The sequence below is a fragment of the Ranitomeya variabilis genome, chromosome 1 (assembly GCF_051348905.1).
Source record: "Ranitomeya variabilis isolate aRanVar5 chromosome 1, aRanVar5.hap1, whole genome shotgun sequence".
Classification (NCBI taxonomy): domain Eukaryota; kingdom Metazoa; phylum Chordata; class Amphibia; order Anura; family Dendrobatidae; genus Ranitomeya; species Ranitomeya variabilis.
The window spans coordinates 63,647,768-63,666,244 of record NC_135232.1 but is presented as its reverse complement, the minus strand read 5'-3'; the positions used below and the strand labels follow the sequence as shown (position 1 = coordinate 63,666,244).

The 18,477-nt window shown below is 42.9% G+C and overlaps 1 protein-coding gene across 29 annotated transcripts in view; it reads right to left on the bottom strand.

The window, feature by feature from the left end:
- The window catches only part of CELF4 (CUGBP Elav-like family member 4), a 1,364,246-nt gene that overhangs the window by 125,326 nt on the left and 1,220,443 nt on the right, over nucleotides 1-18,477 (bottom strand). For all 29 annotated transcript variants that reach the window (XR_013221177.1, XR_013221171.1, XR_013221173.1 and 26 more), the window contains one exon: nucleotides 6,601-6,750. Coding sequence is in view for 24 of the 29 variants with exons in the window: in XM_077284083.1 (XP_077140198.1) it covers nucleotides 6,601-6,750 (150 nt within the window). In the remaining 5 variants the exon portion in view is untranslated. The remainder of the gene's footprint in view (nucleotides 1-6,600; nucleotides 6,751-18,477) is intronic.

The following is an 18,477-nucleotide window of genomic DNA, read 5'->3' as shown; positions in this document are numbered from 1 at the left end:
CTTTTAGGAGGGACTTGCTCATTACTAATAATCCTTGAAAATATGCTAACATGATTGAGCTCCAGGTAAATTGTGGCGTTCTTGTGTCTCGTTTGAACTTTTTAAAGAAAAATTCCTTCAATTACAGAAATAAAAAAAAACTCAGCATCTCATTTGGCAGAACTACATTGTTATCACATTGCACACTCAGCTCTGCTACATTGTATTTATTGATACCACATTAGATCTTACTGCAAACACAGCAGTGACACAATGTATCATCACAGCCCATTATAGTCACTGGCACTGTAATGGCGAGCCTTGGCCACCAGAGGTCAGCACACATTACAGAACTCTCAGTCTGGCAAAGTCATTGCACTGGGCTGTAATGGTTGTGGATTGTAAGCGCTGAGGGGTCCTCCCGGGGGTCTATAGATGGGTCTCTGGGAAAATGGGATCTGCTCTAGTTATAGATCATCCAATTAAATAGACCGATGCTGCAATGGTCTATATATTTTCTTTATTTTATTACAGCAACCCAGATGTGATCTAAAAGAGATAGATAATAGATAGATAATATATAGATAGATAATATATAGATAGATAATAGATAGATAATAGATAGATAATATATAGATAGATTAGAACGAGATATGAGATGTATAGATAAATAAGTAGACAGACGTGGATGAATCTATACTGTATATGTGATGTATAGCTATGGATGGATATATGCTGTATATGTGATATATATAGCTATGGATGGATATATACTGTATATGTGATATATATAGCTATGGATGGATATATACTGTATATGTGATATACAGGTCCTTCTCAAAAAATTAGCATATAGTGTTAAATTTCATTATTTACCATAATGTAATGATTACAATTAAACTTTCATATATTATAGATTCATTATCCACCAACTGAAATTTGTCAGGTCTTTTATTGTTTTAATACTGATGATTTTGGCCTACAACTCCTGATAACCCAAAAAACCTGTCTCAATAAATTAGCATATTTCACCCGACCAATCAAATAAAAGTGTTTTTTAATACCAAACAAAAAAACCATCAAATAATAATGTTCAGTTATGCACTCAATACTTGGTCGGGAATCCTTTGGCAGAAATGACTGCTTCAATGCGGCGTGGCATGGAGGCAATCAGCCTGTGACACTGCTGAGATGTTATGGAGGCCCAGGATGCTTCAATAGCGGCCTTAAGCTCATCCAGAGTGTTGGGTCTTGCGTCTCTCAACTTTCTCTTCACAATATCCCACAGATTCTCTATGGGGTTCAGGTCAGGAGAGTTGGCAGGCCAATTGAGCACAGTAATACCATGGTCAGTAAACCATTTACCAGTGGTTTTGGCACTGTGAGCAGGTGCCAGGTCGTGCTGAAAAATGAAATCTTCATCTCCATAAAGCATTTCAGCCGATGGAAGCATGAAGTGCTCCAAAATCTCCTGATAGCTAGCTGCATTGACCCTGCCCTTGATGAAACACAGTGGACCAACACCAGCAGCTGACATGGCACCCCACACCATCACTGACTGTGGGTACTTGACACTGGACTTCAGGCATTTTGGCATTTCCTTCTCCCCAGTCTTCCTCCAGACTCTGGCACCTTGATTTCCGAATGACATGCAAAATTTGCTTTCATCAGAAAAAAGTACTTGGGACCACTTAGCAACAGTCCAGTGCTGCTTCTCTGTAGCCCAGGTCAGGCGCTTCTGCCGCTGTTTATGGTTCAAAAGTGGCTTTACCTGGGGAATGCGGCACCTGTAGCCCATTTCCTGCACACGCCTGTGCACGGTGGCTCTGGATGTTTCCACACCAGACTCAGTCCACTGCTTCCTCAGGTTCCCCAAGGTCTGGAATCGGTCCTTCTCCACAATCTTCCTCAGGGTCCGGTCACCTCTTCTCGTTGTACAGCGTTTTCTGCCACATTGTTTCCTTCCAATAGACTTACCATTGAGGTGCCTTGATACAGCACTCTGGGAACAGCCTATTTGTTGAGAAATTTCTTTCTGGGTCTTACCCTCTTGCTTGAGGGTGTCAATGATAGCCTTCTTGACATCTGTCAGGTCGCTAGTCTTACCCATGATGGGGGTTTTGAGTAATGAACCAGGCAGGGAGTTTTTAAAAGCCTCAGGTATCTTTTGCATGTGTTTAGAGTTAATTAGTTGATTCAGAAGATTAGGGTAATAGGTCGTTTAGAGAACCTTTTCTTGATATGCTAATTTATTGAGACAGGTTTTTTGGGTTATCAGGAGTTGTATGCCAAAATCATCAGTATTAAAACAATAAAAGACCTGACAAATTTCAGTTGGTGGATAATGAATCTATAGTATATGAAAGTTTAATTGTAATCATTACATTATGGTAAATAATGAAATTTAACACTATATGCTAATTTTTTGAGAAGGACCTGTATAGCTATGCATGGGTATATACTGTATATGTGATATATAGCTATGGATGGATATATGCTGTATATGTGATATATAGCTATGCATGGGTATATACTGTATATGTGATATATAGCTATGGATGGATATATGCTGTATATGTGATAGATAGACATGGATGGATAGATTCAAGATTCAAGATTCAAAGAAGCTTTATTGGCAGGACCAAATACACATCAGTTTTGCCAAAGCAAGTGTATAAAGGCAATAGGGATAGGGACTGTGGGGATGTAGGGTAGGAGCTGTAGGGGAGGTGGATGGGGGCAGATCCAGGGTGGGGGCTATAGTCCATGGCATAGGGAAGGTGGATGGGGGCAGATCCAGGGTAGGGGCTATAGTCCATGGCATAGGGGAGGTGGATGGGGGCAGATCCAGGGTAGGGGCTATAGTCCATGGCATAGGGGAGGTGGATGGGGGCAGATCCAGGGTGAAGGCTATAGTCCATGGCATAGGGAAGGTGGATGGGGCAGATCCATTGTGGGGGCTATAGTCCATGGCATAGGGGAGGTGGATGGGGGCAGATCCAGGGTGGGGGCTATAGTCCATGGCATCATAGTTCTCTTTCTCGCAGTCTATGACATTCGCTCACATACCGCGCTGCTATCTCCACTGCTCTCTCTTCTTCTCCCAGCAGGATATATGTCTTCTCTTCCTCCTTCATGGTGATGAAGTCCGGGAAGAGATGTGAGAGTCTCCTGAAGTGAGTGTCCCTCACTGCTGAGTATTTGGAGCAGTGTATCAGGAAGTGGGTTTCGTCCTCTATGGCCTCCTGATCACAGTGTTGGCACAGTCTTTCCTCCCTGGGCTTGTAGTTCTGCCTGTGTCGGCCACATTCGATGGCCAGACTGTGGGCACTGAGTCTATATCGGCTCAGGATCTTGCGATCTCTGGGGTCCGGGAGTTTCTCCAGATATGGGGCCAGTCTGTAGTCTCTCTGTAGACTCCGGTACGTGTTCAGTTTCTGTGAGTTGTTGATATCATTCTTCCAGTCACTGACATACCTCTCCTGGCCTTCTTCTGCCATCTTCCTGATTCCGGCTTTTGTCAGGTTGTTGTGATTGGTGTTCTGGTCCGGTTGGGTTTGGCTGGGCTGTTCCGAGGGTTCTGGTTTTTCTGTTTCACCTACATGTATCAGTGCTTTATGGTGATGGGAGCTTGGATTGCTCCTATGCAGGTGAGCCCGGAATGACAGCGCCCTCTTTAGAACTGTTAGGCGTAGAGGGAATCTACCCAGCTCGGCCCGACAAGCACTGTTGGAGGTGCTCCGATGGACCTGGAGAAGGTGCTTGCAGAATTCCAGGTGGAATATTTCAGTTGGACTGGAATCCCACCTTGACAAGTCTGGGTAGGTGTGAGGACCCCAGACTTCGCTGCCATACAGGAGGATTGGGGCGATGATGGAGTCGAAGATTTTTAGCCAGACCCTCACTGGTGGCTTCAGATGGTAGAGTTTCCTTTGGATGGCATAGAAGGTTTTGCAGGCCTTGTCTTTCAGGGTCTCTATGGCTTGTTTGAAGCTCCCTGACCGGTGAATCTCTAGGCCCAGGTAGGTATATTTGTCCGTTCCTGTGAGGTCGCAGTTGTTGAGGACAAATGATGGGTGCTGGTCTGATCTTCTCTTTCTCCTTTGGCACACCATGGTGTTGGTTTTCTTTAGGTTGATCGGTAGAGCCCAGGTGGAGCTGAATTTCTCTAGGATTTTCAGGTTGTCCTGGAGGCCTTTCTCGGTTGGTGACAGCAGCAGGTCATCTGCATACAGCAGGAATTTCACCTGAGCATCGTGGAGGGTGAGACCTGGTGCTGAGGAGGATTCCAGGGCGGTAGCCAGCTCATTGATGTAAATGTTGAAGAGTGTTGGACTTAGGCTGCAGCCTTGTCTGACCCCGCGGCACTGCTGGAAATAAGCCGTTCTTCTGCCGTTCACACTCACGCTGCAGCTGTTCTCGGTGTAGGAGCTTTTGATGACATCGTAGGTCTTTCTTCCTATTCCGCTCTCCAGCAGTTTCAGGAATAAGCACGGGTGCCACACTGAATCAAAGGCCTTTTTAAAGTCCACAAAGCAGGCGTATATCTTCCCATTCTTTGTATTGTAGACGTGTCTCTGAATAAGGCTGTGCAGAGTGTAGATGTGGTCAGTGGTTCGGTGGTTCGGCATGAACCCTGCTTGGCTCTTGCTGAGGACGTTGTGCTCGGTGAGGAAGGTGAGGATCCTCTTGTTCAGGATACTGTTGAACAGTTTTCCCAGGTTGCTGCTGACACATATGCCTCTGTAGTTGGCTGGGTCATACCTGTCCCCAGTCTTGTGGATGGGTGTGATGAGGCCTTGGTTCCAGGAACGAGGGAAGTAGCCAGCACTCAGCACACTATTGAAGAGTTTAACCATTGCAGCCTGTATTTCTGGTGGGCTGTACTTCAGCATTTCTGGTAGGATTCCGTCCAGGCCACTGGCTTTTCTACATCTTATGGAGGAGAGTCTCTCGGCTACTTCCTGTAGTGTTATAGGTGTATCCATCGGGTTTTGGAAGTTTTTGATTTTTTCCTCCATTGCTTTTAGTTTCGCCATTATGTTTTCCTGTTCTTGGCTTAGTTCTTCCTTTGGAATATGTATATGTGATATATAGCTATGGATGGATATACGCTGTATATGTGATAGATAGACATTGTTGGATATATACTGTGTACAGTATGTGATATATACAGTAGCTATGGATGGATACATGCTGTATATATGATATATAGCTATGGATGGATATATGCTGTACATGTGATATATAGCTATGGATGGATATACGCTGTATATGTGATATATAGCTTTGGATGGATATATACTGTATACCTTCCTCTCCTGTTCCTTACAGCAGGTATGATAACACACTGACTCTGACTGTCCCCTCCCCCTCCGGATCTGTCGCTCTGTGCGGTGACGTTCGGGCACCAGGGATAAAGTTGATGGATATTTTATTTTGATAACTATCTCAACTCGCAGCACAAATGCTTCCATTATAGCTGCCAAGACCCGGCTTAATCACCTCCATTTATTACTGCACAAGAGTGAGTTGGGGAGAATTCTCTCATTAAAATCTCTAATACTCCGAGTTAAAGATGCTAAATTAGATCTTTCTTCCCTTCTCTTTCCAGCGACTGCTTTATGGAATATGGTTGATTGTTACAAATGGAAAAGAATAATGATCCCAGGCGCTCGTGGAATAGATTACAGATGTCTCCTTGTAATTTACTTACTCCGCTCTTTAGGAAAACTTAAAGGAGACCTCCAGGAACGACGACTGTCAACGTTCCAGGCAGGACATTTCTCAAAGCCAGGGACTTTGTTGAAGGGGTTATCAAGGAATAGGGGAAATAAAATCGAAGCTGTTTTTTTTTTCTCCCAGAAACAGCACCTCCCCTGTCCACAGGATGTGCCTGACATTGCAGCCCAGCATTACTGAAGTGAATGGAACTGAGCTGCAATACCGCACACAGCCTGTGGACAGGGGTGGCGCTGTTTTTGGAAGAAATCAGCCATCTATTAGTAATCCCAATATATATTTTGTGTCTCCACCCAAGTGGACATATGAACCCCCACATTTATTTTACGCAACACCCCAAAGACGTCAGCGTTCGCCCAGAAATCTGTCCAGGAACACACATTTTAGGGATTTTTTTTTTGCATTAATCTTCCTCCATTTTGAGATTAGTTTTACTGCACACTTCCTCCAAAAAACAGGATGATTGGAAGGTACGTATGGAAATTCATAGGAAGGGGAGACAGAAGTTGGGCCCTCAGTTTTATGGGCGTCTTTGCTCCCTGGTTTAACCCCTTCCTTCAAGTGCAGAAGTTACAAGACCCGGACGGTGACTGGACAGGCGTGTAATTAGATTGTAAGCTCGCCAGTATTTGCCACATTTCCTACATTCTGACTTTTCATCTCGACCTCTTCATTAAAGATAAATTCTTGACTTTTCTCAAGTTCTCGGATTTCTTTTTAGGAGTTTCATATCACCTTCTGGAAAAGATGGGTGACAAGCACGTGACTGTTCCCACAGGGGGACAACTGGTATCATCCACCTGGAAAAGTCTCTTTCTGCCTTATCTGGGCTATGTGCCCATTGTGGGCCATAATAACTGACAGCGATCGGCGTCTTACCTGGGTAGGGATGGATTCCATTGGCGAACACGGCTTCTGCGGACGGCTGGCCGTTAGGCTGGGGTGGGAGGCCGGTGAATCCATTAACCCCAATTGGTGATGGAATGCTAGGCACGGCTGGTGCGGTGATCCCTGGCGGTGTGCTTCCACCTGTAAGACAAAAATCAAGTGGTAACCTATCTCATAATGACCTGTGTGTGCTGGGTGAGGGGTGGGGTCCTCCCATAGTGACATGAAGGGCCAATGACTAAAACAGTCCTTCATTGTTCCCTATTTTTTCTTTCTCCTGGTATTCCAGTATTCAGACACTTGAAGTTCTAACACATGTAACTTATTATTTATTTTACTTACATAGCGCCATGACATATTATCTCTGTCCCCACTGGAGCTCACAATCTACATTCCCTATCAGTATGTCTTTAGGGTGTGGGAGGAAAGTGGAGAATCTGGAGGAAACCCACGCAAACACGGGGAGAACATACAAACTCCTTGCAGATGATGCTTTTGGTGACATTTCCACCCAGGGCTCCAGTGCTGCAAAGAAATATCCCCCGGAAGAAGCAGGTGGTGAAACGCGCGTCGGGGTGAGGGGATGCCGTGCTTGTCCTCACTGATTCTACTTATGGGTATATATTCCTTTGTTCTTAAAGGGGGTTCTATTTTTTGGTACCTCTAATAGTGTTTTCTCACCTTACTTCACATACCAACAAGACCCTTTATTTCCTCCAGACTCTGTGGCTAAGTATTGATCACTTTATCTTAGATGACTCTGACCATTTATTGATTTATTATTCTTTTCACCAGTATAAGTAGATTTTGCCACTATTCTATTCAACTATATTGATATTGAGGCTTTTATTTTGAGGGGAAACCCATATGGTTCTATGGTAATGATACAAGTATAGATGGACACAGGACTTGTTATTCATCTGGCACTACATTTATATCATAAAAAACGCTTTATTGGAAATACCTTGGACCTTCTATAAGTAGGACTCAGCAGCGTCCCCTGCTTGGTATTTCTGATTTTTTAATTATGTTTTTAGATTACTTTCAATAAAGATATTTTAATTGTATTTAATGGATCTCTTCCTCATTTTGGCTATGTCCCTGTGGCTGAAGTCTGTTTTTGCATTTATTTTGGAGAAGTGCCAATTAATTCACTTTTTGGACTTTGTGATTAACAAATATGACAGCGGCAAGATGTAAGGGCTGCTGCAGGGCTGGCTTCAGGAAAGAGTCTCAGTGGTGCCTCTAACACATATCACAAGTCATGACGCACAGTGAAGAAGTATAGGTATAGTACAATGCCAAAGATTTCACTTCTTACATTACATGAGTGATATCTATTGTAAACTCTAAAATAGCTCAGAAACCAGAAAATATAGTTCTCCATACAGTATTATGAGCACCACAAAGTGCTCCATACAGAATAATGAACCCCATATATTGCTCCATACAGAATAATGAACCCCATATATTACTCCATACAGAATAATGAACCCCATATATTACTCCATACAGAATAATGAACCCCATATATTACTCCATACAGAATAATGAACCCCATATATTACTCCATACAGAATAATGAACCCCATATATTTCTCTATACAGAATAATGAACCCTATATATTGCTCCATACAGAATAATGAACCCCATATATTGCTCCATACAGAATAATGGGCCCCATATAATGCTCCATAAAGTATAATAGACCCCATATAATGCCCCATACAGTATAATGGGCCCCATATAATGCTCCACACAGTATAATGACCCAATATAATGCTCCATAAGTAATAACGAGGGCCCATATAAAGTTCCATACAGAGAAATGTGTCCTATATAATGCTCCATACAGTATAATGGTCCCATTTAATGCTCCATACAGTATATAATGACCCCATATATTGCTCCATACATTATAATAGGCCCCATATAATGCTCCATACAGTATAATGGCACCACATAGTGCTCCATACAGTACAATGAGTCCCATATATTGCTCCATACAGTATAATGAGCCCCATATAATGCTCCATACAGTATAATGACCCTATATAAAACTCCATATAGTATAATGGCCCTATACAATCCTCCATACAGTATAATGGGCCCCATATATTGCTCTATACAGTATAAAAGTCCCATATATTGCTATATACATAAAAAATAATCAAATACTCATCTCTGCTTGTTTTCCATGGCTCAGGTCGCCTCAGCATCTTCTGAGGCTCTGCACTGCTCAGCAGAGAGCACGCTGTAGTGATGTCATTGCGACCTCAACCCTGAGACGCCAGAGAGACAGAAGACGCTGAAGAGACCAGAGCAGCATGGAACGGGGACAGTTGAGTATTTGACGGGGGGGGGGAGGGTAGACCTGGCACCGGGGTCCCCCAACTCATGGGCCCATTGAGTGCCGGTATCCCCGATGGCAATTTCAACCCCCCGCTCATCCAGAGGCCTTGATTCCAGCAATATGTCACTTACTGGGCTGCTTGATGTAGGTTTTGTACAATCAAGGTTTTACTAGTAGTATATTATCACTAGAGAGTAAACCTGCTGCCCGACAGTCCAACACCACCCCCAAAACTGATTGGCAGCTTTCTGTTTATGCACAGTGTACAGAGAAAGCTGTGGTGTGGGCAGGGCTATAGAGAGCTCAGCATTCAGGGAACTGCTAGATCTGCAGCAGAGAAAACAGTTTTTAAATCAAAACTGCAGCAAGAAGCCTAGTAAGTGACACATCACTGGAATCTCTGTCTTATTATCATGCAGCTCTTAGATGGGGTAGGAAATACCTGTAACAGATTCCCTTTAATATATGTTTGTACTGATGAGGGGCATAAACTCTGAGCCAATGCTGTCTACAAGTGTCTCTGGTTGGGCTAAAATCTCTAAATCGCCAGACTTTATAATGGGCCCAGAAGTTGCACTACAGGTTGGCTACCCATAGGAGGCAGGAGAGAGACAATATCTTCCTAGTGGCAATTTTGCATCACTAGGGTGGCTCTGCCCAAGCCCTGCCTGTATCCAAGTAGCCTGGCCTAGGTGAAATTATTAATTTTTTTCCCCTCCCCCGGTACCCAGCGCTAACATTATCCATATGTTCCACCATGATTCGTGCATACCAAGGTGCATTCACTGAAAAGTACATCCAGAACCTCACTGGTTAAATCATATTATAATTTAGGAGAAAAAATGCAAAATGCTGCAGGCGAATCATTTTACCCCCCTCCCCCAGGCCTCCATTTACCCAATGTTAATTGAGCACTAATTATGCTCGTATTGTTCTCCCGTCACCTCCGTCGCTGTCACACCGTCGAGACCCCCCCTCCGCACCCTTCCCCCTCGCACCCCGGCAAGATATCCTGAAACTTCCAGAGATTTGACGTCTCCTTGGGAAATACAATGACAGTCGCCGCGCAAGGGCAAAATTAACACTCGGGCGAATGCACTCTTTCCAGTCATCCATTAAAGGAAAAAAAAAAGGAAAAAGAGTAAAAGTTTCCCCATCACTTGGGTTGGCAGATTCTCTTTTATTATGAGAGCTGACACCGGCACCTTGATGTGACAGTTCCTTGTGTGCGCTCCTGACTGCGCTCTACGTCTGATGAAAGCGCCACACATTCTCCACTGCCTTATCCGCGGCTTTCCGCTTACTCAGCACTCAGCCGCTGCTGCTTTCTTTGTGTCAAGTGTTGCTGCTTCAGCATGTGTTCATGTATAGCATGGAGAATGCCGTCATCATCGCCCCGCGTGTCTTAATGATATTTGGACAGCACCGGATCCAGGCTGGAAGAACAAGAAAAAAAAAAGGGGCGCCGGTGGCGGGGGAATCTTAAAGGAAAAAACACTATAAAGAGGGGCGAAAAGCAAAAAGTGACGGAATGGGTTACTTCATTAAATATATATTTCATCTGTAGTTCAGCTGAATTCGGAGCATCGAACGACACATCAAAGGTCCAACCCCAGAGCAGGCAACGAGTCCTGGAAACTTTGTGACACTTTTTACAAAGATCTTTCTTTCTTTCTGTCTTTCTTTCTTATTTCTTTCTTTCCTTTTTTCCTTCTGTGTTTCTCTTTCTTTCCTTCTTTCTCTTTCTTTCTTTCTTTCCTTCCTTCCTTCCTTCCTTCCTTCCTTCCTTCCTTCCTTCCTTTCTTCCTTCTATGTTTACTTCCTTCTTTCTTTCTTTTTTCTTTCCTTTTTTCCTTCTTTCTTTCTTTCTTTCTTTCTTTCTTTTTTCTTTCTTTCTTTCTTTTCTTCTTTCTTTTTTCTTTCCTTTTTTCTTTCTTTCTTTCTTTTTGTCTTTCTTTCTTTCATTCGTTCTGTCTTTATTTCTTTCCCTGGAATTTTTACCCTATGTAGAATGTCTTTATGGCAGCCATTTTTAGCTTCAACAAGATTATGAAGAAGTACCGCCCACTAGAAAATATATATCAGACCATTCATCTTCTGCTAACAGATGGTCAAAAAACTTCAAGGATCTATTGGCCCAAAGATATAATCAACGTCCAAAACCAGGCTTGACTTTTGGCTGTAAAGTGCTCAGATGGTGTAATAGCCCCTGTGGGGGATGTGTGATGAAGCCTAATATGGATCGGTGTGTGAGCCTCACCAAGTTCTCAAGGTGCTAAGGGCTACAAAATCACACTCATGATAAACTGTGGTACAAAGGGCCACCTGCCCCTGTCATAAAAGTTATGCTGACCTCACTTCTGGAGACCTAAGACGTAAGGGTAAGAAAAGGCCTGGGAATCCAAGCAGCTCGAGAAGCTCAAACATCATTTGGCCTCAAACCAATACCTAGACATATCAAGATGGTGCATGACTGTGAAGAGTCAGGTCTACGAGTCCGAGGAATAGATCGAGTCCTGATTAGTCCAAGATGCGGAAGTTGGAAAAAGATATGAGTCTTTTGGGATTTTATACCTTGGGAATCCTGTCACCCATCGGTCTTCTTGTGAGTCTTTTGTTCTCCCTAGGCTTGATTGGTTTTAATATCATATTTCTATTTTTTTTATTATAAATAAAAAAGAGGCAGGTGGCTCTTCTATCAGATCAAGTTTATTTTTCTACCTTATGAGCAGTCTAATGGTATGTGCACACAATATTTTTTTAGGCAGGTTTCGCTCAGAATTCCCCTGAAAAAGCACCATAGAAGTGTCCCATGCAATCAACGTAATGCACGCAAATATACAATAAAACATGCCAGGGGCGAAACCGCCACAACAAGAAGGGCAAAACCACTGGCAAAAGCCACCTCAGGAAAATGATTGCCGGTGTTTTCCTGAAGGGTCTTCACCTGAGAAAACTCACTGGTTGTGTCAGGGTCTATAGGGCACCGTGTGCGCAGCCTTAGACTACTTTTCCATTGATGCTTTGGATTTTGGTTTCATTGGAATTCAGTACATTCAATACACTAAACATACACACGTGGTCAAAATTGTTGGTACACCTCGTTTAACGACAGAAAAACCCACAATGATCACAGAAGTAACTTGAGTCTGACAAAAGGAATAATAAATAAAAAATCTATGAAAATGAACAAATGAAAGGCAGACATTGCTTTTCAGCCATGCTTCCACAGAATTAAAAAATAAAATAAAACTCATGAAATAGGCCTGGACAGAAATGATGGTTCCCTTAACTTAATATTTTGTTACACAACCTTTTGAGTAGTGTTGAGCGATACCGTCCGATACTTGAAAGTATCGGTATCGGAAAGTATCGGCCGATACCGGCAAAGTATCGGATCCAATCCGATACCGATACCCGATACCAATACAAGTCAATGGGACTCAAGTATCGGACGGTATCCTGATGGTTCCCAGGGTCTGAAGGAGAGGAAACTCTCCTTCAGGCCCTGGGATCCATATCAATGTGTAAAATAAAGAATTAAAATAAAAAATATTGCTATACTCACCTCTCCGACGCAGCCTGGACCTCACCGAGGGAACCGAGGGAACCGGCAGCGTTGTTTGCTTAAAATGCGCGCTTTTCCTTCCTTCTGTGACGTCACGGCTTCTGATTGGTCGCGTGCCGCCCATGTGGCCGCGACGCGACCAATCACAGCAAGCCGTGACGTAATTTTCAGGTCCTTCTAGGCATTCAGTATTTTAAAATTACGTTCCGGCTTTGTGATTGGTCGCGTCGCGGTCACATGGGCGACGCGACCAATCACAAGCCGTGACGTCACGGAAGGAAGGAAAAGCGCTTATTTTAAGCAAAAACGCTGCCGGTTCCCTCGGTGAGGTCCAGGCTGCGTCGGAGAGGTGAGTATAGCAATATTTTTTATTTTAATTCTTTATTTTACACATTAATGTTGTTTCGATACCGATACCCGATACCACAAAAGTATCGGATCTCGGTATCGGAATTCCGTACAGCAAATATCGGCCGATACCCGATACTTGCGGTATCGGAATGCTCAACACTACTTTTGAGGCAATCACTGCAATCTAACGATTCCTGTAATTGTCAATGAGACTTCTGCATCTCTCGACAGGTATTTTGCTCCACTCCTCAAGAGCAAACTGCTCCAGTTGTCTCGTGTATGAAGGTTGCCTTTTCCAGACGCCATGTTTCAGCTCTTTCCAAAGATGATCAATAGGATTTAGGTCAGGGCTCATAGCAGGCCACTTCAGAATAGTCCAATGTTTTCCTCTTAGCCATTCTTGGGTGTTTTAGTTGTGTGTTTTGGGTCATTATTCTGTTGCAAGACCCATGACCTGTGACTGAGACCAAGCTTTCTGACACTGGGCAGCACATTTCTCTCTAGAATCCCTTGATAGTTTTGAGATTTAATTGTACCCTGCACAGATTCTAGACACCCTGTGCCAGATGCAGCCAAGTAGCCACAGAACATAACAGAGCCTCCTCCATGTTTCACAGTAGGGACAGTGTTCTTTTCTTGATATGCTTCATAGAGCTGATGTGCCTTGCCAAAAAGTCCCATTTTTGTCTCATTTGTCCATAGGACATTCTTCTAGAAGCTTTGTGGCTTGTGAACATGTAGTTTGGCAAATTCCAGTCTGGCTTTTTTATGATTTTATTTCAACAATGGTGTCCTCCTTGGTCATCTCCCATGAAGTCCACTTTAACCCTTGTCAGGCTGCATAATTTTACAACCTTAACAGGCTGCATAGGTACAATTGTACCTTCACATATACCTCCACTGTGGGAAGACTTTACTTGGTTTCAGAAACTAAAGTTCATTCAGCTACAAATGTTATGCTGATATCTATTGTTCAGTGTTGTTACTGGTCACTTATGTTGCTGTCAATTAAGTTAATTCAAACTGGGAGTGGCTTCTACTTGTCTTCCTGCCTCCCTCCTCTCATTAGCCATTTTGCTGTTCATCTCATTGCTGTGAGCACACATTTCTAGGCTTGTGAAGTCTTCAATTTCTTGGAAACGAAGGTAGGAAAGTCTCACAGCATCTAACAGCCAGTTATACCTTTATTCTCATTATGTGGGGACAGAACAGTCAAATTGTCTTTCAGCCTGGACTTGGCTTACATATATTTTGTATGAAACTTATCACTATAGGTATAATTTTTATACGAAAAATGGATAATAATTAGTATCTACATATTGTTTTACGATGTTTTATTTATATTCAGCACAAAATACGAAGCCAAAATTCATCTAGCAAGTCATCATGAGTGATAGTAATGCTGGATCTAGTTTCCGCCATAATCCAAGAAAACGTGTTTGCAGGTTAGTATAATTTTGTGAAAAGCCAATAATGTAGTATTTCGGAAAATTATTTATTTTACATTTTTTCATATTTACAGATTTACGTCTGACGAAATAATGCGAATGCTAGAAGAATCTGATTCTGAGCATGAGGATGAACCATATGTTGCATCTGATGATGAAAACTATGTACCACAAGTGGATGTTACTGAAGAAGATTCAGACATTGAACAAGAAATGGTCATAGAGCATGAAAATGAATACGAATCAGACGAAAGTGTTGAGGATGATTCTGTGCCTCAAAGTGCAGGCGACATTTGGACTGCTAAGGATGAAACTCAATGGTGCAGGAATCCACTGCCAAATGCACAAACAAAATCTCGTAATGTCCTACGACAAAGAGGTGGCCCTGCAGCAATCAGCAACCTATATACAGCAAAAGAGCTATTCAAGTCCATCATGACTCCCGAGATGTGTGACATCATATTACGGGAAACGAATCGAAAGGCCAAGAGAGTTTGTGATGCTTACAACAACGAACTGGTACAACGTTTTCCTGATTCTTCCAAACGGCCACCACAAAAAACATTCAAGCAATTTACTGAAACTGAACTTCATGCATTTTTGGGCATACTGATTGCTGCTGGTGTGCACAGAGCCAACAAAGAGAATCTGGAGGAAATGTGGAATGTTGCTGCTCTGCCTCTTATACGTGCAGCCATGTCTCGTGACCGCTTCAAGATGATACTCAGATTTATCAGGTTTGACAACGAAAATACACGTGCAGAACGTGTGCAAACAGATAAAGCTGCACCAATACGGGACATCTGGACAATGCTGAACAGTAATCTGGAGAGAGCCTACAAGCCATATCATTGTATCACCGTCGACGAGCAATTATTTCCATTTAGAGGTCATACTAAATTTACCCAGTATATACCTTCAAAACCAGCTAAATATGGCATAAAGATTTTCTGGGCTTGTGACTCATCAAATGCCTACCCTTTACAAGGTCAGCTCTACACTGGGAAACCAACTGATGGTCCTCGACAAGTAAACATTGGAGAACGAACAGTATTGGACCTAGTGAGCTCGTATAAAGGCTCTGGAAGAAATGTCACCACCGATAACTTCTTTACAACCATGGAACTAGCTAAGGTATTGAACTCCTGGAACATGACACTAGTTGGTACAGTAAGAAAAAACAAAAGGTTCCTACCTAGCAACATGCAGCCTGCCAAAGAAAGGCCTGTAAACTCGACAAATTTTGCCTACAATCATGATGCAACAGTCTGTTCATATGTACCAAAGAAGAACAAATCAGTCGTGCTTCTATCATCTATGCACATGACGGGAGAAGTTGAAGAGACACTAGCAGCCAAGCCAGAGATAATAAAATACTACAACATAACAAAAGGTGGCGTTGATGTTATGGATAAAATGTTGGGAGAGTACACTGTGAAACGACGAACATCACGTTGGACTTTGGCATTTTTCTACAATATGATTGATGTCAGTGGGTTAGCATCCTACATCATCTACAGAGAACACAATCCAAGCTTCAGGGCAAAGGATCAACGAAGAAAGTTCCTGAAAGATCTCGCAAATCAGCTGTGTATGATTGCAATTGAAGATCGTAGTACAAACAAAATGATAATGAGAAACCATTTTCTTCGAGGTGCAGTAGAAATGGTGCTTGGACGATGCATTGTGGTAGCATCGCAGCCAGCAGCTGGCCCCAACATACCTCATGGTAGTCGTGGACCCTCCCCTGTTGTTGGTAGTTGCTATGTCTGCAGAGACCTGAGGCGAAAACAACGCAAGACTAGAAAGTCTTGTGTGGTTTGTGTGAAACCCATTTGCGATGAACACTCTGTAGCAAAGCCAACATGCATTACTTGCAAAGAAAATCAATAAAAAAAAGTTTCTTACATTTTCTTTTATAATGTAAATGAACAGTTTTTTACTTGTTTATAATAGTTAAATAGCATTATCATTAAAAAAAAATTTATGCTTTTTCCCTTGCATTATCTTCATTCAAAATATATGAGGTACATTTGTACCTATGCAGCTTGTTATGGATGCAAAAAGATCTCGACCCCTTATCTCGGAAGCGGGTGGAGATATTTTATTGAAATTTGGCCAATATATTCTGGACCAAAAATGTAGAGATGTCACGAAATTTCAGCCCTCTACGTCTTTTCAAAAAAAAGTTATTGCAATTTTAAAACGGAATAGTTACAATTGTACCTATTCAGCCGGATAAGGGTTAACATGTTTGTCTATAAGTTTCTTTCTAATCTCCTGAGACAACTGTTTCCTTCTATTCCTCTGGTCCATGTTCAGTGTGATACACACCATGTCATCAAGCAGCACAGTGAGTATCTGTAGCCCTATATACCGGCCACTCACTGATTCCAAGACTGTAGACACCTGTGATGCCAGTTAGTGGACACACCATGATTTAACATGTCCCTTTTGTCACATTATTTTCAGGTGTTCCATCATTTCTGTCCAGGCCTATTTCATGAGTTTTATTTTTTTTTCAATTCTGTGGAAGCATGGTTGAAAAGCAATGTCTGACTTTCATATGTTTATTTTCATAGATCTTTTATTTATTATTACTTTTGTCAGATTCAAGTTATTTCTGTGACCATTGTGGGTGTTTCTGTCATTAAAGGAGGAGTACCAACAATTTTGACCACATGTGTACAGTATGTGTGATCGTTATGAATATGAGTGTAGTTTTGTTGCTCTTTATTTATAGTGTGTGGATTTATATCTGTATGTCATAAGTATGCACAAATTAAAGAGGACACCTCCTATAAGATTTGTAGGGATGTCCTCTCTTGGACTATTTGGCTGGTACCCTTACACATGCCCGCTCACATATTTCCATTTCTTTCCCTCACTCCTGTTTCCATCTATCTTTCTCCCACTTTATCTCTTGTGTCTACCATCACACCATATTGTACATATTACACGTATTACACTGCTCAAAAAAATAAATGGAACACTAAAATACCACATCCTAGATATCACTGAATGAAATATTTCAGTTGCAAATCTTTATTCATTACATAGTGGAATGTTTTGAGAACAATAAAACATAAAAATGATCAATGTAATTCAAAATTAATATCCCATGGAGGTCTGGATTTGGAATCTTACTCAAAATCAAAGTGGAAAATCAAATTCCAGGCTGGTCCAACTTCAGTGGAAATGCCTCAAGAAAAGGAAATGATGCTCAGTAGTGTGTGTGGCCTCCACGTGCCTGTATGATCTCCCTACAACGCCTGGGCATGCTCCTGATGAGGTGGCGGATGGTCTCCTGAGGGATCTCTTCCCAGACCTGGACTAAAGCATTTGCCAACTCCTGGACAGTCTGTGGTACAACGTGACATTGGTGGATGGTGCGAGACATGATGACCCAGATGTGTTCAATCGGATTCAGGTCTGGGGAACGGGCAGGCCAGTCCATAGCTTCAATGCCTTCATCTTGCAAGAACTGCTGACACACTCCAGCCACATGAGGTCTGGCATTGTCCTGCATTAGGAGGAACCCAGGGCCAACCGCACCAGCATATGGTCTCACAAGGGGTCTGAGGATCTCATCTCGGTACCTAATGGCAGTCAGGTTACCACTGGTGAGCACATGGAGGGCTGTGCGGCCCTCCAAAGAAATGCCACCCACACCATTACTGACCCACTGCCAAACCGGTCATGGTGAAGGATGTTGCATCTCCAGACTCTGTCATGTCTGTCACATGTGCTCAGTGTGAACCTGCTTTCATCTGTGAAGAGCACAGGGCGCCAGAGGCGAATTTGCCAATACTGGTGTTCTGTGGCAAATGCCAAGCGTCCTGCATGGTCTTGGGCTGTGAGCACAACTGTGGACGTCGGGCACTTAGACCATCCTCATGGAGTCGGTTTCTAACCATTTGTGCAGATACACGCACATTTGTGGCCTGCTGGAGGTCATTTTGCAGGGCTCTGGCAGTGCTTCTCCTGTTCCTCCTTGCACAAAGGCTGAGGTAGCGGTCCTGCTGCTGGGTTGTTGTCCTCCTACGGCCCCTTCCACGTCTCCTGGTGTACTGGCCTGTCTCCTGGTAGCCCCTCCAGCCTCTGGACACTACGCTGACAGACACAGCAAACCTTTTTGCCACAGCTC